At 48.8% G+C, this 22,377-nt stretch overlaps 8 protein-coding genes across 8 annotated transcripts; 1 reads left to right on the forward strand and 7 right to left on the reverse strand.

The window, feature by feature from the left end:
- Nucleotides 1-2,280: 2,280 nt before the first annotated feature.
- Nucleotides 2,281-4,014, reverse strand: EI90DRAFT_315912 (uncharacterized protein). The gene has a single exon (XM_039066218.1). The coding sequence runs from the start codon at nucleotides 3,964-3,966 to the stop codon at nucleotides 2,503-2,505; it is 1,464 nt and encodes a 487-aa protein (XP_038918525.1). The 5' UTR covers nucleotides 3,967-4,014; the 3' UTR covers nucleotides 2,281-2,502.
- On the reverse strand, nucleotides 3,691-5,673 carry EI90DRAFT_315782 (uncharacterized protein). Its single transcript, XM_039066142.1, has 2 exons — nucleotides 5,664-5,673; nucleotides 3,691-5,601 (listed from the first exon to the last, which is right to left on the reverse strand). Exon 2 carries the CDS (start codon nucleotides 5,420-5,422, stop codon nucleotides 4,028-4,030), a length of 1,395 nt encoding a protein of 464 aa, XP_038918526.1. The 5' UTR covers nucleotides 5,423-5,601; nucleotides 5,664-5,673; the 3' UTR covers nucleotides 3,691-4,027.
- A 2,568-nt stretch (nucleotides 5,674-8,241) lies between these two features.
- On the reverse strand, nucleotides 8,242-10,443 carry EI90DRAFT_3047863 (uncharacterized protein). Its single transcript, XM_039059582.1, has 2 exons — nucleotides 10,001-10,443; nucleotides 8,242-9,940 (listed from the first exon to the last, which is right to left on the reverse strand). The coding sequence occupies exons 1-2, from the start codon at nucleotides 10,304-10,306 to the stop codon at nucleotides 8,480-8,482; spliced, it is 1,767 nt and encodes a 588-aa protein (XP_038918527.1). The 5' UTR covers nucleotides 10,307-10,443; the 3' UTR covers nucleotides 8,242-8,479.
- Nucleotides 10,444-11,447: 1,004 nt separating this feature from the next.
- EI90DRAFT_3047865 (uncharacterized protein) lies at nucleotides 11,448-11,802 on the reverse strand. Its single transcript, XM_039059583.1, has 2 exons — nucleotides 11,735-11,802; nucleotides 11,448-11,662 (listed from the first exon to the last, which is right to left on the reverse strand). The coding sequence occupies exons 1-2, from the start codon at nucleotides 11,757-11,759 to the stop codon at nucleotides 11,490-11,492; spliced, it is 198 nt and encodes a 65-aa protein (XP_038918528.1). The 5' UTR covers nucleotides 11,760-11,802; the 3' UTR covers nucleotides 11,448-11,489.
- A 605-nt stretch (nucleotides 11,803-12,407) lies between these two features.
- EI90DRAFT_3014579 (uncharacterized protein) lies at nucleotides 12,408-13,187 on the reverse strand (the record flags this gene model as incomplete). Its single annotated transcript, XM_039056795.1, has 6 exons — nucleotides 12,408-12,513; nucleotides 12,576-12,666; nucleotides 12,798-12,816; nucleotides 12,939-12,989; nucleotides 13,053-13,093; nucleotides 13,166-13,187. The coding sequence occupies 6 exons, from the start codon at nucleotides 13,185-13,187 to the stop codon at nucleotides 12,408-12,410; spliced, it is 330 nt and encodes a 109-aa protein (XP_038918529.1).
- A 1,726-nt stretch (nucleotides 13,188-14,913) lies between these two features.
- On the forward strand, nucleotides 14,914-15,467 carry EI90DRAFT_2913608 (uncharacterized protein; the record flags this gene model as incomplete). Its single annotated transcript, XM_039054504.1, has 4 exons — nucleotides 14,914-14,996; nucleotides 15,067-15,192; nucleotides 15,272-15,344; nucleotides 15,402-15,467. 4 exons carry the CDS (start codon nucleotides 14,914-14,916, stop codon nucleotides 15,465-15,467), a joined length of 348 nt encoding a protein of 115 aa, XP_038918530.1.
- Nucleotides 15,468-15,553: 86 nt separating this feature from the next.
- EI90DRAFT_2969632 (Pep3/Vps18/deep orange family-domain-containing protein) lies at nucleotides 15,554-19,761 on the reverse strand. Its single transcript, XM_039055660.1, has 12 exons — nucleotides 19,691-19,761; nucleotides 19,506-19,639; nucleotides 18,714-19,440; nucleotides 18,571-18,660; nucleotides 18,256-18,521; nucleotides 18,036-18,203; nucleotides 17,772-17,969; nucleotides 17,543-17,716; nucleotides 17,326-17,487; nucleotides 16,608-17,272; nucleotides 16,221-16,551; nucleotides 15,554-16,158 (listed from the first exon to the last, which is right to left on the reverse strand). The coding sequence occupies exons 1-12, from the start codon at nucleotides 19,701-19,703 to the stop codon at nucleotides 15,607-15,609; spliced, it is 3,480 nt and encodes a 1,159-aa protein (XP_038918531.1). The 5' UTR covers nucleotides 19,704-19,761; the 3' UTR covers nucleotides 15,554-15,606.
- Nucleotides 19,762-21,204: 1,443 nt separating this feature from the next.
- EI90DRAFT_2913681 (cytoplasmic protein) lies at nucleotides 21,205-22,282 on the reverse strand (the record flags this gene model as incomplete). Its single annotated transcript, XM_039054508.1, has 2 exons — nucleotides 21,205-22,002; nucleotides 22,082-22,282. 2 exons carry the CDS (start codon nucleotides 22,280-22,282, stop codon nucleotides 21,205-21,207), a joined length of 999 nt encoding a protein of 332 aa, XP_038918532.1.
- Nucleotides 22,283-22,377: the final 95 nt, after the last annotated feature.

Genomic DNA, 22,377 nt, shown 5'->3' on the forward strand with positions numbered 1-22,377 from the left:
GGTAACCCAGATCCACTTACTTCGCCCATTAGGACAAAGAGCTCCCAGTCCCCACCGGCACACTTCCCTGCCAGTATGTGAATTTTATTGACGCCATTCATTCAAGTGATCTACTCACAACTTGAGTCAGTCAGAACCTCCCTAATGCGTGAGCCCCATTTCCAAATAATATGAGGGACTGCAAACGCAAGTGCTTCATAATTATCTTGGCCCTTGATCGGTATGATTGATGCTCGCGGCCACCCTGAGGCAACTTCCTCCTCTGCAGCACGCTGGAGTACTTTCTGTGCCGATGTGACTGGATCATCATCAAGATGCCACTTGTGCTGGTCAGCTAATTTCCATATAGCAAAAGCCGACTTTCTTGTGAACTGGATCGGATGGTAGTTTGCGAGGATCTTTGTCCATATCTGTATGTACAAATTAGTCCCTTGGCCAATAAAAACTAAACTGTTATTTGCACTAACATCTTCAAAAGTTCGGGAATCATCGGCCTCGATCATTTTTCGTACACTGGTTGGGACTTCTACCCACTCATATGGGATATGGTTTAGTTTGTGGACAATCCGGATACTGGCATAAGCATTTGCATCAATATCCTCGATACTAATAGTGAGCCACCCTTGGCAGGCAAAGGTGTCCATTCGTCGGGTGTCACGCTGTTTTTCGGGATCTTCATGCTTTCGGTGGATTTTCTGGGTGGATGCAAGTTGCGCACAGTGGAACTTATACTGGTGCTGGTTCCCACTGAACCCTTGTCTGCCCTTATGAACATGATAACTAGCAATTGGTGAGTCGTCTATTTAGCCTAGTGTTATAGCCCAGCTCACCACCACCGATATAAAGTTTTCTCAGATATTGTGCCGGCAAGATACTTTGCATACAAGCAAAAATAAGATTCTCTATCATTTGCACTTGGGTCCTCCACAAGCGTTGGTGATGTGGGTTGTTCTGGGATGGGGGAAAAATCCTTTGGAGGCAGTAAGATGTCTCCCTGGATTATGGTTTCGGGTGGGCAGTCATGGCGGAAAACCTCGGCACCATCAGCTAGAGCAAGCGTGTTTAAGAATTGAGAGAGTGGGATGACCCCATTCAGGAACTTGGACACCCGCTCTTGTTGCCGTCCTCTTTTCTTGTGGGAGGACTTGTGTGCATTGCAGTGGCGGCAATTTTTTTGTAGTTCAGCAGTATGTGGAATGTAGTTGAAATTGTCGATGGTTTTGGTTTCCTTGCATATACCGCAAGTTTTCACCTCTTGCACCGTGGACATGGGAGGAGGTTGTGAAAAGGAGTTAAAGTTTAGTTCTCCGGACTTAGTTACATTTTTGGAATATTAGTGATGATATTATAAACAAATAAACGTGTCAGGAGGTCCTCTGAAAAATTCCATCACATGTGCATGCTAGTTGCCGGGAGTCAATTTTGGGTGCCCCTCTTGGTCAGAGTGGAGCAGACGTACTGTGTGTGTGTGTGTGTGATATCATTTTAGGCTCCGTGCCTGTGCCGATCGGCGTATGACGGATGGGTAGCGATAATATACACTGACAGGCTCATTATTTCTCCCAAATCAGTTCTCCGACTGCCAACCATCGGTGTCACCCATTACTTCCTGCAGACGCCGACTAATAGACCAACAACCGGTCACGCGTCACACGAAGGTCTTGGATTGAATTAAAATCAGCACAATTGAATTGATTGGGTGTCTCCGGCAATTCCCGGATGCCGTGGGAACCGATTGTGAGTACAGTACACGCCATCCTAATTGAAAGCGCCTCGCGCGGAGATCAGAAGGCTCTTAAACTTCTGTCCGTTATGACTTTCTCTTCATGCCACTTCAGCTGTAAAGACATGCGACATGCTGGGGGCCATGGGGTTAATTCCTTCAACATTACGAAGCTCGTAGGAGGGGAATTAAATGGCCCTGCCAATGCACAGCAATGCACTGCTTCTCCAAGGTGACATTGATGTGCTTTCAGAGGTAGTTTGAACAAACGGTATGTCGCAATGAAGACCAGTCTTCATGATGTACCGGAAATCTTTCATTGTACCAGGACAAAAAATACTTACACTATCCGGACAAGATACTTCAACGGCGATGTTGTCACTTTCAGCAGCTGCCACTACAGAACTATTCAGTAGCTATTCAGCCCCTGGCCCTGAAATCCTCGCTCTGCATGCAACCTTTGCTCATGTCTTAAACGTGCAGCAGAGCATATCGAATCAGCGCTAGTATGGCGTGACATCGCTCTCGAGGATATTTAACTCGTTGTGTTTATAGATTATAGTATCGTTATTAGAATAATAATTTGCACAGTACTGCATAGTGCTATTACACCACTGAACATACATTGGATGTAAAAGAAGGGGGATTCTGCGCACCAAACTCGGTGTCTGAACATTCCAGCTGAAATTGAGTAAGGTGGTGGCAGAGCCACCGGGGCCTACAGAAGGGATGGAAAGTCGGAATGCAACGCAAGAGATGACCCCATGTGGATTCAGACACTAAATAACTTGGCTGATGTCGACGACGAGGGGGGCTTTCATCCGGCCCTGGATCAGAAATCGAGTCCCGTTCCTACTAGCCTGAGGAAGGGAGAATATGCTGCCGCCCTGAGCGCGACGAAACCTGTCATCCCTATGATCATGCTCATGCTCATGCTCATCGCTGTATATCAGTCGATCACCATACCAGGCTTCCCCGTTGCGAACGAGATTCACGTTGTATCCAATCGGTTCGTACTGGAATGGGGCGAAGAGTTCGACTCTCCCATTGAACCAAATTGCTGGTAAAAGAAAACGGGTGAAAGGAATCAATGGCACTCTTCCTGCTGCAAAAGACCGGACTTCGATGGGCAAGTTACTGTCCGCCATGCTCAGCGAGAGGTCGTAAAAAGGACACGTTAGCCAGGACTCATCCGAGTCATGCATGGGCATTGACTCAGGACTTTCTACACCCTCGTCCAGGATCAAAGGAATGGTAGGTCCAAAGAACATAGTAGGTTTGGGGGTGGCATATGAGCAAGGAGGTACAACACCGGTGTTGATAATCCAATTGTTGAGATCGTGGACGCAAAATCGAGATACCAATTGACATGAGTCTGTTGACCAAACAAAAGCGTCATTTTTATCGTAAGCGCCGACATATCGACCTGTAGGAGAGAATCCAATCATGTGGCGCAAAGGAAAGGACGACCTGCAACGAGGTTGAAGAGGCTGAACAGTAGAAGGACCGGAAGGAGTGAACGGAGATGCTAGAGGCTTAACGGATGGATCGCCTGAAACACACAAGACTGTAGTGTTCTCGTACCAGCCCTTTTCTGGATTTCGCGGGACTCGTAAGACGAAAGAGCCATTGTCCGACACTGCAGTCACAGCAGGGTATGGGTCGCTGGGGAGAGGGCCGAGGTTCACCAAACGCGTGCTATGGCCGAGAATCGAGATGTTTCCATCAGTGTCCTCGGTGGCAATGCGAACGGTGCGACCTTGGACGAATTCAATCCAAGCGGGAAGACTGTGAGGATCGCCTCGAAATCTAGAGACCGTGCACTGATCGTCAATGTCAGCTACCTCGATTACGCCACTTCCGAATCCGAGTGCAATGTGACGACCATCTCTCGAGAGTGCTGCACAAGTCACAGTGCCATTACGAACGTCGTTGTCAAGGAACTCATCCTTATAATTGATCACTAATGTCTTTCTGCCCTGTTCATCAAGAGAGGTTGGTAATTCTCTCTGCTTCGCCCTCATGACTTCTTGAGCCTGAAGTGCATCGTCACTTAGGGGGATCAAGCGACCAGCAAAGTCGCCGGAGATGCTGAAGACATGAATGGGATCCGAGAGATGGCGATACCATTCGAAAATGAGTGACGACGATGGAATGAATGGAAGGCTAGATCTATAGAAATGCCAGGGCGTGATTTCATAAACGCATGCCGAGTCGTCGAACAATTCGTGAACTTCTCTCATGAGTTCTGTTATCCTGTGATTCTTAAAGCATAGCCCATCGATCAAAAACTCGAAATTCAATTTATTTCGCACTCACATCGCCTTGGTCCCAATCACTGCGCCGATAAAAATACGTGCGGTGCACCGTTGAGAAGAGTGAGAATAAGTTTCGTGCAAGGAATTCCCCAAACTCTCTCTGCAATTCGTTAGGGTCTTGTGAAATGAGTAGCGATCGGTCCAAGTGGTTGAACACATGTTCAAACGCGTATTTGATGTGATTGGGTCGCGCTCGGCTCAGAGAATGCTGCCACTTCTTTTCATCTCCCAAAGGAGGTTTGGTGGGGACACCAAACTCGTTCCTTTTAATGACATCATTGACAATTCGAAGGAGCCGTGGTCCAAGGAAGTGTCCTTCCGTGTCGCTAATAAAGAATACTTTGTCTTCTTCCTCACCGATGGGATCGCCCGTGATGAATTCCCGTGCCGTTCCGTGGTAAAAGTTGATGTACTTTGTGTTGCCAGAGGGAATATTGACTATTGAGCCGATGGGTTTTAGTGTCGAGTAGACTTCATCCTCAGTGATTCCTAGGAGCTGTGATATGTCATATACGCCGAGTTCCCTCCATACCGCAATAATCATTCCGAGTACCTCATGGTAATTCTTTACTACTCGTGAGCGAATTCTTGAGCGATAAGGCATATAGGCTCGTCGCATTATCCTCAAATACTCTTCGTTGAGGTCCTCAGGCGCATCCATGAGATTGAGGAAGTACTCAAACTCTGACTTCAGGACGGAACCACTTTGAGTCTGAATGCGGACCTCGCGTATGCGGATCGAGGCAATAAGGGGTAATCCACGACAAGCTGAGGTGAAGAAATTGAGATCCATGTTAGATGGTTTCCACGGCGATTCCCTGATACAGTCTTGGAGTCCCTCCTCGACCATACGGTGTATTGTGTGAAAAGTCTCATCTCTTGCTATCTTATCCACATCTTCACAAGGGATCACAGGATGTCGGTCCTGTGCTTCGGCCCGAGCCCAAGCCGAAATAACTTGCGGTTCAGGACGACAACTGACTAGTATGGCGAAGGTCGGAGGCAGCTCATCGAGCAGAAGGACAAGCTTCATCAAGGATCCAAGTGTATCTGGATCCCCGCACTCGTCTAGTCCATCTAAGACGATGATAAAGCGATCCTTCCTTGAAGATCGTATATCCGTGAGTTCACGCATCGGGTCGATAATCCAAGCATTCATCTCCTTCTCCAGAGCAGAACCCTGATAACGTTTCAACGAAGCACGCTCGCGAATTTGCCTGAGAAGTAAGCTCTTGTACTCAGCACTGAATGCCGCAAGCTGTAGAGCGAGGGTGGAGGGAAAGCGCTCAACCGAGTCAAGTCCCATCCCCTTTTGGTTCTTATCCCAGAAGAAAGACGCTGCAAGGGTACCTTGGTTGTCAAGGGCGGAGGCTACGCTCATAGATATCGCGGTTTTCCCGGTCCCAGGTGAACCACGCAGCCAGACAAACCGGTTCCTAGGTTCCCTAAGGTGACTGAGTATCGCACTCCGAATCCCATCCCGTGTGGTTTTGAGACATTCTGACTTGCTTTTCACGCGGTTATATTCAGCGTCGGCTCTAGGAAGTTTCGAGAGTTCGTCTAAAGACCGAACTGAGCAAAAGAGTCTGGAACCAAGCAGATAGAACAAACAATCCACTGACGCTCGAATTGTATTGAGGAGGTTCAAAGTCGTTGCCACCGTCTACAGCGGACGTTTTAGTCGAAATGCAACGATATGAATACGGGTTCAACAGACCGCGAAGTGCGAGAGAGCACGAGTTATGCAAGCCTTCACATCGGTTATTTTCCGAGCCGTGTTGGTCCGTAAAATCACTCTCTGAATGATCTTTTGGTTGCCAAGCATTTGAATCTGCTCGATCTGCTCCTCCAGGTCCCTGTCCTCAAGATTTCAGGCTAAACGAGCGACTGGGGAGGCACAGTGACGCACGAGTGAAATTCTTTGACTAGTGAGACTACTTCAGGAGGAATTTCGCCAGTTTGGCTTGTCCACATTTGAAGGGGTTGCAAGATAGTCTTGTAGGCTCTCTGAATCTCATCGTGCAATCCTTTGAGATTCTTGTCATTGTCATCAACAGTCTGCACAAAATGGAGGAAACGTGAATACTGTATGTTGTGATTAATGACCGGTATCCCCTGACCTCGTAAACTTGCAGCCATATCAAAATCAAGTTCGGGATTTCGCCGAGTTTTGGAATCGGAGAAAGGCTGAGAGCGGAGGCCGCGGTTTGGAGGATTAGTCTTGTGGCACCGATGATCATTTTATGCTGATCACTGCGTGAGCTGGCCGGTGGCGTGCTTGGAAACCCCGATGGGGGATGCGTGTGGATGCCCGGGTCACCCTCACAAATGATATACGCGCTGGGCTTTGCACGAAGATTCCCTTCAGGGGCACAAGGAGACGGAAGCCCTTGGTCATCAGCGGATGGCTGATAGCGTGTAGTTGCCCCAAAGAACGATCCGGGTCCGGAAGTGCTAGGCTTGCTGCGATCAAGAATTGTGTTTTTGCAAATCTTTCCAAATGTGAGGCCGAAAGGAGATGTCGATTTCTTTGAACTACCAAAGCCACAAGGTACAGTCTCATTGGCCGCCGGAGGCCCGGGATATGATCCCGTCAATCCTCCATTTCGATCATTACAAACATTGTCTCTGTCCTGGGATGTCTGGGGGATGTACTCCGAGACGGAAGAGAGCGACGGCTGCCGATCACTAGAAAATGATCCAGGAGCAGGGTGGCTCAATTTAGGACGTCGAGAGGGGATCTGAGGGCTTTTGTTTCCAAACATCGCACCGGGGTATGTGGGAGTTAACGAGCGCGTCAAGGAGAGAACAGTGCACAACTCGCCGCGCGCACATGACTTATATGGGAACGCCTTTTTTGCAATTGGATGCCCGGAGAGGTCGCGTTGACAGAGCCCTTGTGCGGGCAGGTTGTTAGTAAAACAGGAGCTACCATGCACACGGCCACGGCCTTTGGAAAATCCTTGTCACTGTATCTACGTGACATTGATTCGAGCCTACAGTGTGATCAAGTTGGCCGAATGGATTCTCATTGCCGAGGACACATTGGAATTCCACTCATCGGCCGTCACTTCTTCGCATAGCTTCAGCATGCGTTGGATCATGTTTAGCTTTCACCATCTCGTTCCTGACCCAGCCCATCACGATGATCATGAGTACCAGATAACAGCATGCCACCTGCATCTGAGATGCCTGCCTTTCTATGGCTATCATGATCAGTTCCCGACCATAAACCCTCATTAGGACTTAATAATTGAAACGACATGCAATACCAGGCGAACGTGAAACGAACATGCCGGAATACAATTTCCCTTCAAAAAATCTCCCTTTCCATTTGAAATGCTTCGTTGGAAGGCATGTCTGAAAACACATTTACTTTATCCTTGAATGCTGACACAAGTTTGACAGTCATTACTGCTATCCCTTCGAATGTTGACACGGTGGCGTAGGGATTGGCACTCCTCACTACCCTTGGTGTAACTTGGATGTTGACACAACAGTAAAGGATTGACAGTCAATACTGCCGCTGGCCCTGAGCACCTCAAAGCTGAGGATGGCACCCCACTGAGCGAGGCTATCGGCCGGTTGAAGCATCAAGGACTCCGTACCTAAGCCATTGCTTCTCTTATGGTAAGATCAGTCAGGGCCATCCTCAGTAACAGATAGACTCATGGGAGGCTACAAGAAGACGACTTATGGTCAACAAAAGAGTGCAAGGAAACTTTTCAGTTGCCGAAAACTTACCACCAGAAAGTCGCTGAAGGGCCGTATATCAGCTTGCTATATGCAGAAGTCGGCAAGGACCGGAGACTCAGAAACTGAATAGCAACTGATGGTGGCATCGTGTTATTTTTAGCCGCGTCATCTTCGAACGTGGGAGAGCGACGACGATGATAACAAGAAGGCACAACAAATACTACATGAAAAAGGCAGTGGAAATAGAGGAAGAATACGTTAGATGGACCTTGTTTTCCTTTGAGAATTTGAGAGGTTGAGAAATAAAAAAAAAGAAGAGGAAAAAGGGTGTTTGAGACGACCTGCAAGGGGATTATGAGAAAAAAAAATCAAAATCCCCTCAGTTGAATCTCTACATCAGCCACTCACGAAAAGAGAGCCAAGTGAGAGACCTCATGAAACAAACGCTACCATGCTAGATGGGGGGAAAGAGAGGGACGTGAAAAAAAAGACCGCAATATGAACAATAAAAAAAAACATGAGAACATCGATATGAACAATCGAAAAAAAAAAACATCGGAACATCGGATATGTATATGTAATAGAAACGGAACAAATCAAGAGTTGCGCAAAGGAAAAATGAAGTAGCGCTTGAAGAGGGTGGAAAATTAAAACAAAACCAACCATGAGCCGTACACAGAATATACACGTTCGTCCTTACTGTATGTGGCCTTTCGCCCTATTCACCATCCGCCCCTGCGGCTCAACGGGCATAACCCCCTCCATCGTTCCCATACTCATCTAAATGCCCACTATACGCATCCTCAGGATCGAAGTCATCGGCGTAACTCCCACTATACTGACTAAGCGTGTACGTGCTCCTAGCAGCCATACTCTTCCTGAATGGATTATTATCCAATTGATTGGGCGTGAGAGCGGGTGAAGGAACGGCAAGCGATGAAATAGCTGGAGATATCGAGTTTGTCAACGTCATCGGAGCAGAAGTGGGAGGTGGGGAAGAAATCATGGGCGATTCGGAAGGAGCGTACAGGATACGCATGCCGGTATTGGCCTTGTTTCCACCTGTGATAGTTTGGGCTCCTGCACCCAGAGTTGAACCTGGTTGCACATTAGCAGCTCGACCGGCGGCGTAAGCACGAAGAAGATCATCAGGCGACAAAGCGGGATTCATGGGTGCGCTCGTCGCGGCGAGATGAGAGGGAGGAATGGGGCTCGTAGGTTGAAGCGTAGGCGATGGCACCGCAAGGGCACCTGGACTAGCATTCCGGAGGATAGGCGCAGGTAAAATGAGTTCATTGCTTGGTCCGGCATTGTGCCTGCCAGTACGCATGAGGCTCACGGCTGGCATCTGGAGCATTTCACGACGAAGATCCTCATCCCCAACAGATGCACGGGCTTCGATTTCCGCATTACTAAAAACAGTAGGGCCTTGGGATTGTCTTGGACTAAGTTGCAAATCGGCGTCTTCCTCGTCAGAGTCGAAGTTCTGGGCTTGGTGGAAGGAGCGTGTTTGATACGGTCTATTACTACCAGTTCCGCCGGTACGACGGGTATGAGTTGTTTCGATAGAAGGGCGAGCATCGGCAGCAAAGGAAATGGTACGTGAAGTGCGTTCGGCCTGACCAACGGACGAGAGACGGGATGCACGCAATTGGTTCAACTGAGGCACCTCCTGTTCGGCAGTCTCCAAATTATCGAAGTGGGCACCAACACCGGCTTGTCCACTGCTTACTGAGGACATGAAGGATGCGGGACGACCGTAAGCAGAAGAATCGACCATGGAAGCACGAATGGCTGCATTGGCACCAGCACCAGAGATGGAACGCCAGTCGGTAGAGATCGTAGACATGCGTTGATCTATAGCTTGACTGAACCTCTTTGACTTTTCGGCGCGTTTCTTCCTCTGGTGCCTGACGTAGAGGAGGATGGCTATCGTAGCGGCGAGTAGAGGAAGGATGACCGCGGCAGCGACACTCCCGCCAGGCAACTTGGCGAAAATATTCTTCACTTCTTGAATGATGCCCCCGGAGCCGGAGGCGTTCCCTGACTTGGGATGGGCATTAGGGTCCGAGGAATTGTATGTCGCAGTCCAGATGGGACCTGTAGCGATGGAAGTCATGAAGCCGGGAGTACCGTGGGGAACGATAGCGAGCTGCAGGCTAACACTGCTAGCATTCCCCCACCAGGAAGGATTAAGGGTCATCTGCAGTAGCAAAAAAAATCAACTCTCTCATGGACGAAGAGATATGATTGGGAAACGTACTTCCATCGAGCCATGAGCATAATCAGCCCCATTAAAGGCTTGGATAAGCGAATCGTTAAGTCCAGGAGCGTAGAGATAAAGATCAACAAGCTTTGGAGAAGGACTCAAGCACGAATTGTCCCAAGCGACATTAACAGGACTGGAAGTCGACACCGTTTGATTGGTAGTAGGATTTTTATAAAAACCACCACCGGCACAATTGGAGCGTTTATCCAGATGACCGGTTTCTGCTTTGCGAGCGTGTCCACCTCCAACTTTATGAACAGGGTGTCCGAATCTTGCGTTAGAGATGGGGTTGAAAACCATGGTTACGAGGGCGGAAAAGAGGGTGAAAAAAAGAGGGGCAAAGCCCAAAAGTAAGGGAGAGGAGGTGTTAGGGAAAGCAAAGCTAGCAAGAAAGGAATGAAGACGTGTTGTCTTTGAGCTCGCAAGCGTAGGAGATGGAAGAGAGTGTGAGCAAATGGACGAGCTTGTGAGAGAAGTTGGATCAATGACTTACCCAAAATGGAAAACCAGTTTCAAACTCCGCTTTAATTACCCCTTTCGTTGTTGTCCTTCAAGCCAAGCACGTTGGCAAACAGTTTAGAGATAATAGCGTCGTTTAGCATAAGGGGTTTCAACGGTGTGGCAAAATCCTTGCCGAGAAAACAAAACCCTGTCACATCTTCAACGTTGATGCAACGTTGCAATATAGGGTCTCACAGGGACAGCAACCCGGACAGGGGATGACATTGGGAGGGAAACTAGCGCGCGCTACAAGCAACACTGTAGTACTATGAGACATGCCATGTCAATGAATTTTGAGATGAATGACAACGGCAGAGCAACCAGACAGGAGACAGTCGAAAAACGCATCGATGCATCTGTCTTTCCATAAAGAAAAGACAATGGCAACGTGCGTGGAGGACGAGCAGAAACAGAACCTTGAAATCGTAGCAAAAAGAGTGATGATTACCATCCACCGTTGCCACCACCTGATCCTCCCCAACCTCCACCACCACTTCCACCGCCATATCCCCCTCCATATCCTCCTCCTCCTCCCCCACGATATCCTCCTCCTCCGCCTCCACGGTATCCTCCGCCCCTCCGCCTCCGTACCCCCCGCCTCCCGAGCTTTTAGGCTGAGCCTTGCTCACTCTGGATTGGAAGTCAACCGTTGATCGCGCGTCAGGTTCAAGTAGAGTTCACGTACCTGATTCTTCTCCCATCAAGGTCCTGATCGTTCCACGCTGCGATGGCGGCTTCCGCCTCGGCATCGGAGGAAAGCGTGACAAAACCGAAGCCTTGATGTGTAGTCCGATCAGTCCGTCAATCGTCATATGGAAGAATAGAGCCCCGAAGAACAGGTCAACTTACCTCGAGATCTTCCAGAGTCCTGATGTGTTTTTATCGTCAAAGGTGACGAATCGGGCGTGCAGGGTAACATGAATTCATCTTAACATGACAGCAAGGCGCCGCCAATGGCCTTGCAAAGGGGCACCTCATCCGATCAGGGAACACTCACTCGATCCACCATCACGATCGAGTCGACGACAGTGCCATAGTCTCCGAAAGCCTGGACAAAGATAAAGAGGATCGGTGTTGTGAAGGGGCATGGGAATATGCCAAAGGGATCACTCACCCTGCGAAGGGATTCATCGTCCGTGTGGTACGATAAGTTCCCTGTGTGAGACAAACGATGAGGACCGTTGGAAGCGGCGAAGGAAGAGACGGGTTGAAGAACGGGGGACGCACCGATATAAAGCTTGACCTCTGACATCGTGTCTGGGTTAAGCTGTTCGTTCGTTCAAAAAAACCAAATTTCCACCCGTCTCGCGAAAAAAAGATGAAGGTAGTGGTGAAGAAAGGAAAAGGAAAACTTCGAGAGGGCACTTCTTTTAAGCAAGAAAAACACGTGTTCACTTGGGGCTAATCCAATTAATAATTTTGTCCCTGCCGCGGCAGTTCCCGCTGCTAGGGGATTGTCCATGGTGAGGCATAGCGCGACAGAGGAAGGACTTGGCAGCAGCGAGAGAGAGAGAGACACTGACTGACTCAGATGCTCGCATTTTGGCTCGTGAAGTGATGAACGTTTACAGGAAGAATCAGTAATGTTGCAACACAGATCGATCACACGGGGATAATAACCCGGACCAGAATCACAGCATGATATGGATTGATGAAAGGAAAGGAAAGAAGTGTGCTACGAGCAAGAAACAGCACTACGGTACTACAAGGACATACCATGTCGAGATGAATAGCAACAGCGAAGCGAAGCAACCAAACAGAGAAGATGGACAAGCATCAGAGAGAAAAGACAAATGCGACGCGCGGCGGAGAATGAGCAACAACAACGCAATCCCTCCTTCATCGTGAAATCGTAGCAGGAAGGATGGATGGTTTTTCAATACGGTCCACTGGATCCTCCTCAATATCCTCCTTGGTATCCTCCTCCTCCACTGTACCCCCCACCGTATCCTCCGCCTCCGCCTCCGAACCCTCCGCCTGAGCTTTTGGGCTGAGACTTGTTCACTCTATATCGGAGGAAACCATCGATCGAGCGTGTTCGGGTTAATGTTCAATAAAGTTCACATACTTGATTGTTCTGCCATCAAGCTCCTGTCCGTTCAACGCGTTTATAGCCGCATCCGCCTCTTCATCGGAAGAAAGGGTAACAAATGCGTATCCTTGATGTGTAAAGGGAATGTGAATATAATGTAGGATGGCCAATGCAACAATTCACCCGATCGATGGAACAGACCGTCAATAATTCACGAATTGTATGGTGAAACAGAGCCCCAAAAACGGATCTGCTTACCTCGAGATCTCCCAGTGTCCTGATAGTTTTTATATCCGAGTTAACAAGTCGGGCGTACGGGATGGTATGAATTCATTTTAAACAACATGACGACAAGGCGCCACCAATGGCAGGCACCTCGTTTGATCAGGGAGCACTCACTCGATCCTTCATAACGAGCGCGTCGAGGACATTTCCATACTCAGCGAAAATCTGGATGAAGATAAGGAGATGAGGATCGGGGATTGAGGGCACGCCAAAGGGAGCTGTACTTACTGCGCGAAGCGTTTCATCGGTCGTGTTCCATGATATGTTCCCTATGTGAGGCAAAGACGGGGATCGTTGGAAACGGCGATGGTAGAGATTGGATCAAGATCGGGAGGACACACCGACGTAAACCTTGGAAGACATCGTGAAGTTGGGATTGAGCTCGTTCGTTCGTTCAAAAAATGTCAAACTTTCACCCCGTCTCACGAAAAAGATGAAGGTAGAAGCAAGAGGGGGGGGATTTTCGCAAAGACACTTCTTTTTAAGCAACAAAAACACGTGTTTATTTGGGGGCAACTCGTCGAGATACTTTTGGGAAACTGGTCGTTCACGGCAGATTCAGGATTGCAAGAAATCTTGGAACTAAGATGATTGGGGAAATAATCAGCCCTGGTTCCGGGTACATGGTTCTCCAGGATGCTTCCAATCGTCAGGAGAGGGTGAAAGCACATAAGGCCAGAGCTTCCGAATATGGCGATATGATATCGTCCAACACAAGTTTGGGTCGTACTATTGGATGTGCTTCTTCATGGCTGCACAATTAAAACCCTCATAAGCTAGCTCTCCGATAAGCAACAAAACTCCATGTGCACGGACGGCACGCTGCGGACCTCGTGCATGGTACTCAATCCCTCGAGATAACGTACACGGCAAATACAGGTTAATTTCGAAAGTAGGCTTCCCGAATATCCCCGGCAGCAGAATTCCGATGCATTGGACCACATACAGAGTCAGCCAGCACCAGCAATCCACGATTTCACCGCATGGTGTCCTGACAATGTCAGTCTGTTACATAATTCCATTAGCCAGTCGAACAAGCAGAATGATTGTAATATAATGGAGGCCTACATATTCCTAGCGGTGGGACCCTGGAGATCAAAGCACGAGCCTCCTGCTGAACGTGTCAATATCATGTACACGAAGCTGCATGCAAAACTTGGCACGCACAGGCTGGGTAGTTAGTTACGAGGCGAGGCGATGTCGAGACTAAAGGAGACAGGGTAAATGAAAAAATATACCGGAAAAGCACTATAGAGGAAGGGTCCTTGGAACAATTGAGGCAGATGTAGGATCTTTGCCTTTATACTTCACGTCCTCCTTGTGCCTAAGCAAATACTGCCCAGGTACCACATAGTTTCAAAATGGGATCGTAAATGACTTCTTGCAGTTGTGGCTGATATCCGTACTGCCATGTCCAATTCGTATTAGACGCTTTCACCTGGTCAACAGAACCGTTTATCAAGTCTCGTTTGGATAGCTGCTAAGCCCCTTTCGGGATGATAACGGTGGTGTGTAAAGACAGGGGAAGCGTCTAATCAGGACATACAGCAGAGGGGAACCCACAGAGATAGTCAGCCAACTAGCAGCATAAATGGGGAAACGTCATCCTCGTGAAAATCTTCAGGTTTCGCCGGGGCTGAGCGAAACATTCATTATTCTACTTGGAGTGGCTGATCATGATCACGAGTCCAATACAACGATCGCCATCGATATCACAACTTGCGCGCTGCGCTTACTGCAGGAAAGTTGGAGGGACAGCGTAGGGAATGGGAAAACAAACCTGCAATGAAACGCTGCCAATCGGTCGGAAACCTGGCAATTCACCCACGAGCAACTGACTGTTGAAGGGTGATGGGGCCCTCCGCAGCCTACATTAGAGCCAGAAGTGCTATAGAGTGCGGGCGACAGAGCCCGAAGACACCTTCCGTCACAACGAAAAGATCAAGTTTGCAGTGCTTACTCGACGGCGGTTGCATTCCTGATTTGGAGTGTGGCGTCAAATTTGAATGATTAGAGTCACATGCATAAAGAACAGAATTTTGAATCTAAATAAGCGCCCATTCCAAATATCATCATGTCAACAGATGCTATGGCTGCACCAGTGACTTTAAACTCTTCCTCGAAGGGTCGAGTATCGGGGAAAAATTGGAAAGCACCCAAAACAGCCGCAAGGTCCTCTTTTTTGTGTCCCTTTTAACCTCTCATTAACTACTAACTCTATGCTGGGGATCCCCACTCTTAGACGCACTCAGTTAGCAGAATCGTTAAGAACTACCTGGGAGGAAAAAATGCGTAGGAAAACAGAGGCTCAAGCCGTTAAGCAACTGGAGAGGGAAATGAAGGCGGAGAAAGAAGCGGAGAAGGCAGCGTGAGTTGTTGCACTCTACGCATAATCGTCGAACGTTGCTGTAATTTGATTTCCTCACGCGTCGGCCTGTTACCTCTAGTCATGTGGAGAAGATAAAGGACAGGAGAAGGGCTAAGGCGGAGAAGGAGAGGTTGGAGAGAATGAGGGCAAACGTTTGTCGGCAATCGCTTACTTGGTTGAGAGCAATCTCATCCAGGATATTTTTTCAGATGAGCCAAAAGAAGCTAGACAGAAAACGGAGAAAAGAAGGGAGAACGAAGAAAATCAATGGCTGATCAGTGAACTTACACCCCGACATTCGATATTCTTATTCAACTGTACAACTGCACTTTCTCTAATCAAAGTGTTCGCTCAAACCTATCGCCGAAAATTGACTTTTGATTCCAACAAATAATGTCAACAGCATAACGATAGCTAAAGATCCCAAGAACGATCCCGCTCTTCGGGTAGAACAAACGGTTTATCCAGTCCTGCAACGACAGACTCGCATAATGGACAAGCGGCAGCCAACAGCTCATCCAGTTCCTCCTTCAACTTGGTAGCTCTCTCCTGAAGTTGTTGCGTCGTCATACCATTCTTTAATTCCCCTCCTCCGTTCCCGCCCCATACGTTAGGAATCCCCAAGTTAATGTTGCTCGCTATCGCACTTGCCAGTGATTCAGGGATAACCAGATCCCGTAATCCTGCGCCAGCAGCAACGAACGCATTCCGCCCTGCCACAGCCGGGGCGACGACAGCGCGATTGAAGTTTGAAGACAATAATCCTCCAGGTCCATTCTCAACCGGTTGGGTGGCACTTGAATGCGATTCCTGGCGCTGATGACCCGGAACTTCAATCATTCCAGGCATGGAGGGTGCCTTTTGGCGGTGACGGGGCTTTTCGATAAGTTTCCCGGTCAACTTCATCAACTCATCCTGAAGCAGGACGATTCGCCGTAGAGTGGGGGTTGGGAGATACTCCTTGACCTGCACAATGTCAGAGTTTGAGTCAGTGTAACACCCGCATGATGTGAACGTTCAAGGCGCACCTGTCCGATCAAGCAATTAGCATGGAAGGTATGCTGACATGGAAAGACATAAAATTCTCTCGTCAAGAGTGGCAGCTCGCATGAAGCGCATTTGTCATTCTGTTCGACAGTAAGAAGACGTTTCTTGAGTTCGGCCATGTCTCGTTTGATCGCTTCTGCTGTCTTTGTTGCGTCGTTCATCTCGTTCTTGAGTTCTTCAATGCGAGCACTGTATCCTTCCAAAGCATTGCAAACTTCATCCTTGAAATCATCGATGACGACGAAGTCAGGGAAGAACGGTAATATGTCCTCAACCTTGAGTACATTTGTACTTTCAAGGAATTGCATTGCACTAGTGAGAAACATCTCTAAGCGTTATGTCACAATACAAGTCATACGACGACTTACGACTTAATGTCCTTCTTGTCTTGGACGACGTACTTTGCTGTCATCAGCCACAACTTTTTTTGGAGGATTTCATCACCTTCTGGTTTGTCTGCGTACGTCTTGGCGAGCTCAACATCTCCTATCTGTAGGGCTAACTCGACGCTATCTTCCCACATCTCCATCTGAGCATAGATGTGTACGCAAGCAGAAAGTCGATTGTTGCGCTTGCAAAGGCGCAAGGCATAATCAAGGTCATAGTATGGCCGAGACGTGATGGGGTTCTTAGGTGCCGTGGAGAGAAAGCGGAGCAAAGGACGATCGACCGATGACTCGGAACCGAGTTTCACACCTGGACGGACATCCGGGGTTGTAGTGCCATTAGGAAGCTTGCTAGATGATACTGTTGGAGACGAGGCGGGTTGTGATGACGAATTAGAGGCAAGGAACGTAAGCAGGAGGTTGTGGATCATCGGAGATGTTGACCCTAAATCAAAAATTACACGGTTGAGGTAGTGGACAGCGTAGTTTGGTGACAGAGGTGAAGGTGGAAGGTGCTGGGTTTGCAGCAACGCAGGAATGAGACGATGAGGGTCCAGAGTAGTTCGTCTTAGCCAAGATTCGACTGTCTCCTTAGGGGCATGTCGCATGAGAACTGGAGAGAACCGATAAAATAAATTCAAGTCTGACTGTTAAGAGCAATAATTATGAAATGCACGCAGAGTGTTTGCAAAGACCTTGCCTGTCTGTTGAGCACGTCGACAGCTTTGAGCCACTCCTCGTCCATGACATACGTCTCTACAACCTTTTCATAATCACCGACAGTCATGGCGTAATGGAGGAAAATGTCGGTTCGCCCATGACTTTGTATGAGCTCGTATGTGGTTTTCTTATGCAAACTAGCCTTCAAAAGAATCTCAGGATACAATCAACTAACATCGACAGGCGGGGTCACTAACTTTGTATGTGACCAAGAACTGATGGAGTTCCTCGGTGATTTCATCCCTTTCGGCTTTCAAATTGTCAACATCCTGTGAAGTGCTCTCTGCCGCAACAAGATCGTCGAGGGTATTCAGTTTTCCGAGGTAAAACTCAACCAGCCATGATGCCAGCATGGTCCGTTGTATCAGCATCTGCCGGGTAAACGCATCAACAAACGAAAAACTTAGGCACACACAAGTTACCGACGCTCTTCGGCATGGTTTCAAGCCTTTTGACGAGAAAGTAACGCAGCGCATCGCTTTCTCCAATATCATTGAAGCTGAGCGATACTTCTTCGAACCCACGACTGCTCTGGGCATAGCACTGAGCCGCTTTGATATAGTTTTGCGACTTGAAATATTGGTCACCAAGGGATGCGTTAACAACGGATCGTTGTGACGCGGTCTGACGATGGCATGAGCCATGTTCCGGATTAGACGCTAATGATTCTGGATGCAACAGCTTTCGTACCTTAGCGTATTTCAATGCCTTTTCATGATCCTCGCGCTCAAGATAAATCTTCCAAACATCTCTGTCCTCATCGTTGACAATAACCTCGAACATAGATGAATTGCTGTACACCCAATACGTTTTGCTCTTGGTGTCAGAGGCAAGGTAAAGTGGTTTCTCTGAAGGTTTCTGCGGCGCGTCCCTGAGTGCAAGATCGAGATACATAGTCACCAATACTGACCAGTGCAAGGAACTCTTCATATACAAGCCTCTCCACTCCTCCTAGATTGCTAACAGCACACACACGATCAGGGTATAACAGTAGGAAGTGGTAGTCTGTTATAAGCATCGACAGCGGCATCGGGTTCTGGGACAGTTTTGGTGAGGAAGGGGGCGTAGTGGGTGATGATGGGGCCGAGTAGGGATACGGAAGGAGGGTGGCGGACTCGATAATGTCGGAGGTTGATGGTGCGGAGAGATTTAACATGCCATAGTAGATCCCCTGTCCTGCAAAAAAAAGGTCAGAGATCTCGAATAACGACAAAAATGTGTATACCTGTCATCCAAGCCATCGTGCGAACGCTTCTTGACTTCGGGACTACATGAAGCTCAGAGTGTTGATTATTTCCTTGGAGTTCGAGAAATTCTTCACGCATTACGATAAGCGAGGCTCAGTTCTCACTTAGCGGCATCACTTACTAGGTGCAACGTCCCGATAGGTTGCGAACACTGGGTCATAAAGCTTCCCTATTTCTTCCGGCTTCCTCTCAATTATCCCGATGAACTGATAGATCCGTGTAGCAGATGTAGCGAGCACGACCAGCCGCTTGCTGTCGCCCGATGCTCCGCCAGCACCAGAGGACATATACTCTGCGTGTAATCCTGTTATAGGATGCCGCTCGGTGAAAGTGTAGAGTGGCGACACATATCTATCTGGGGTCTTGAAAATATCTTCTTGTGCGTCTAGGTGCATCTCATAAATGGTGCCATTGCGTCCGCCGAGAAGAATCTCCCGAGCGGAGGTCCGCGGATGCGCAGAGACAGAGGACTTGGATGGGGGGGCAGGATTCCAGGCCACGGACTCTATGACTAGCTTGCACTTTGGAAGCAGTCGTGCCTTCGACCATCCTTCAAACAGATAATAGTTTTCTCCTTGAGCTGTGCCAATTATTACGTGCCGTCCCGTTGGATCACAGAATATTTTTGAGATGCTCAGCTCCGCTGTCCCCCTGCCTTTCTTGACTTCGAGGGTAATGTTACGAATATCCTCCGCCCTGTCGAGGTCGATTTGTTGCAAACTGTTAGTTTTGAACGCCATCGTAATAATTTTTGAAGAAACTGTCATCGAAACTAGTGCACTGGGGAATGTGTGCTGCACAGTCTCGAGAGCGAATATAGGGTATAGATTTTGGGAAGCATAAGCATTCTGGGGCGCCAGCGGACCAGCGCGGTCAGCCAACAAGTTGAATGCCGCTACATATAACTACTTGCCAACCCATAAGCACCACCAGCCTCAAAAGCCAATTCGTCCTGGTCTCCAGCAGGTTCAAAACCCTCGTACTGAAGGTGTGGAAGTGAACGAGCCGGGGGGAAGAACGATCCGGCGTTGGTAGAATGTTCTACATCTATTGGCATACTGTAAGTGTTCTGACGGTTAAGAACATAATTGGCGGTACATTCGTCGAACATCTGGTCAACTCCCTCCCTGAGGGCCGGCGCTAAAGAGGGTCACTGAAGTGGCTGTGCGGGTCAAATAAACGTCAACTTGAAGGAATGCTTACTCTTCCAGGTTGCTTCCAGGCGTTCGAGCGCCACCGCATCGAGTAGACAGAACATTGCAATGGATATCCCTTGACCCTTCTTTCTACCTACTGGGATCGCTTTGATATTTTCCCAATGAAGAAGCCCTTTCCTCATTCTGACCGCTAAACAGTTTCAGGGTGGGTTGGGCAACAACTCGCTGGGATTCCTTACAATGAGCCATTGGCCGAGCTTGCTGGGTGTTTGGGTCCTGGGAATTGTTGCGATAGGCCATTTCAAGCCTCTGCGCTCTCAGAAAGGTGTATCTGTGAAACTTTGTGTATGTACTGCTCCTCGTTGGCTGTCTCGGACTTGCCACCAACGGGTGTCATTACTATTGCGTCAGTTCTTGACTGGCCCACCCCCATTTGCGATCATAAGTGTGTTATGATATACACTGCACCAGTACCCGTGCATAAGATATGATCTTTTTGCTCACTGTCTCAGGGTTCAGACAACATTCACCTTGCGTGAGCAAATTAACTTTGGCCACACCCAGTCGACCCATCCTATTGCACAGCAGGCTGATGGTACCAATCTGGGACCTTCAGACGAACCACTGGCCAGATGTCCAGAATGCTCCCCATAGTACATCAGCATGAGTGTCAGCGGGACTACGGGCCGGGAGTTCCATGGAGATTATAGGGGGCAAAGATGTTGCGATCCCTGCAAGGGCATTATTGGAGAAGAGACTCGACGCAGACGAATCAGCCGGAGCTTGACACACGTTGTATCCCCGGTCACACCCAAAGGTTCTCTGAGACTCACAATTACTACTTCATTTCATGTTCAAATTATTGTAAAGGCACAATTGAATATTTTCTGGCACTTGAATGGTAATCTGTGCCTGAGCAGTCCGGTTGTACAGGGAAGCTTGCGTCCCAGCAATTTCAAATGCAATCCGATAATGGACAAGGAACAGAAAGCATTTGGAAATCTTATCTTTGGATGACGAGTGAGGAACACGAACAAGAACGAATAAAGGATATGCCGAGTTGGGGCTTCATTGAAAGTGACAGTAGAAGAGGCGAAGGGTTGGGATAACTGGGGAAGCAATGGGTTGAGGCAGGATTTTCGGAGAAGTAGAAGGGAGGATGGCAAAAATGGTCCGCAACGCCAAAGAAAATGGCACGGAAGAGATAATGGGAGTCAGATCAAAGGGCATTCGCAAGAGCAAGGGTCAACACTTTTGGATATGTAGGGCGACTGAGGGTAAACAGAATCAGCTATTCCAGGGAATGACCATGTAGCTTTTCTGTGCGATTACGGACGTGAAGCAGGACGAGGGCCCAGGAAATGGCGCCGACAAATAGACGCAAGAGGGTCCCACACGCAAGCAATCAGACAATGGAAGAGGAGTTAGGAAGATGAAATCTGGAGTGACGGAGATTTATTCCGTCCCAACACCACCCGGTGAGGCGGCGGCGGCGGCAGCATTCTCTCTGCCTACCCTACGTTCCTTCTCGCTTTCCAACTGATTGTACAACAGGAAAAGCGCTTTCTCATTGGCCTCGGGGGTGCCAATAATAGTGAACATGCGCTCGCCAGTCTCATCATGTGGAGTCTTAGCGATCGAGATCTTGGAACCGGAGAGCCGTCGGATTTCGGTGATTTTGGATCCTTGACGTCCGATTATACAACCAACCATATCAGAGGGAATGGAGATATTTTGAGTACGGAGGCTCGATTGAGTCGCACCGTTTGCATCTGGTGGGGGTGAAGACGGCGGCGAAGAACTACCAGGTCCAGCTGAGTCAGGAAGACCAGATTTCCCGGGAGCACCGTTGGGTGCAGAACGCCTCTTTTCACTGATCCCATGGGTGCGTCTCGTGTCTTTCACACCCTCGACTCCTGGGTGATAGAAAACGGTACCCAAGCCACGCTCCCAATCTTCCAGCAATGATCTGGCAATCTCCTCTACAGCGCGACCGATCCCTTCCGCTGTACCATGGACCTCAACGACACGTTCTGTAGACTGTGGAAGCATTTCTTTGGAAGCGGTCATGCGGGCGCCAGACGCATCTTGGATGGCCTTGATCTTCAGACCTTGACGTCCAATTATCGTCCCCATCAGGTTGTGAGAGATAAGGAGGCGGAGGGAAGTGTTAGTTGGGGCCGGACCTGCCGTGCCGGTGACATTGGAGGAAACTTCGGGATCCAGTAACTGGCGAACAATGAGTGTATAGGCCTAGATGTGAGAGAAAAAAAATGATGGACAGTCGGGTAGTTAGGAACGAGTTAAGTACGTAAGTGATAGAAATGCACACCTTCGCAATGCCTTCGACAGTCCCGCTGACGCTGAGCACACGCTCATGTACGCCAGGGACAACCTTAGACACACCAGCTTTGACCCCAGTTTGCTCTCTGAGGTCGGCAACATGTTTACCAGCTTTTCCAATGATAACTCCAGCCTCCTTCGTGGTGACAAGAGCACGGAGAGTAAGGGCTTCACCAGTGCTGGTGGGCATAGTGTGAGTCTCGGCTTCTAGAAACGACGATTCGCAACGCATTTAGAATCAAGGCACGAGCGTACGTAGTTGTTACTCACCGTTAGCCATGCGGA

This window comes from Cantharellus anzutake, assembly GCF_015039405.1.
Source record: "Cantharellus anzutake strain C23 chromosome Unknown EI90scaffold_13, whole genome shotgun sequence".
In the NCBI taxonomy this organism is placed as follows: domain Eukaryota; kingdom Fungi; phylum Basidiomycota; class Agaricomycetes; order Cantharellales; family Hydnaceae; genus Cantharellus; species Cantharellus anzutake.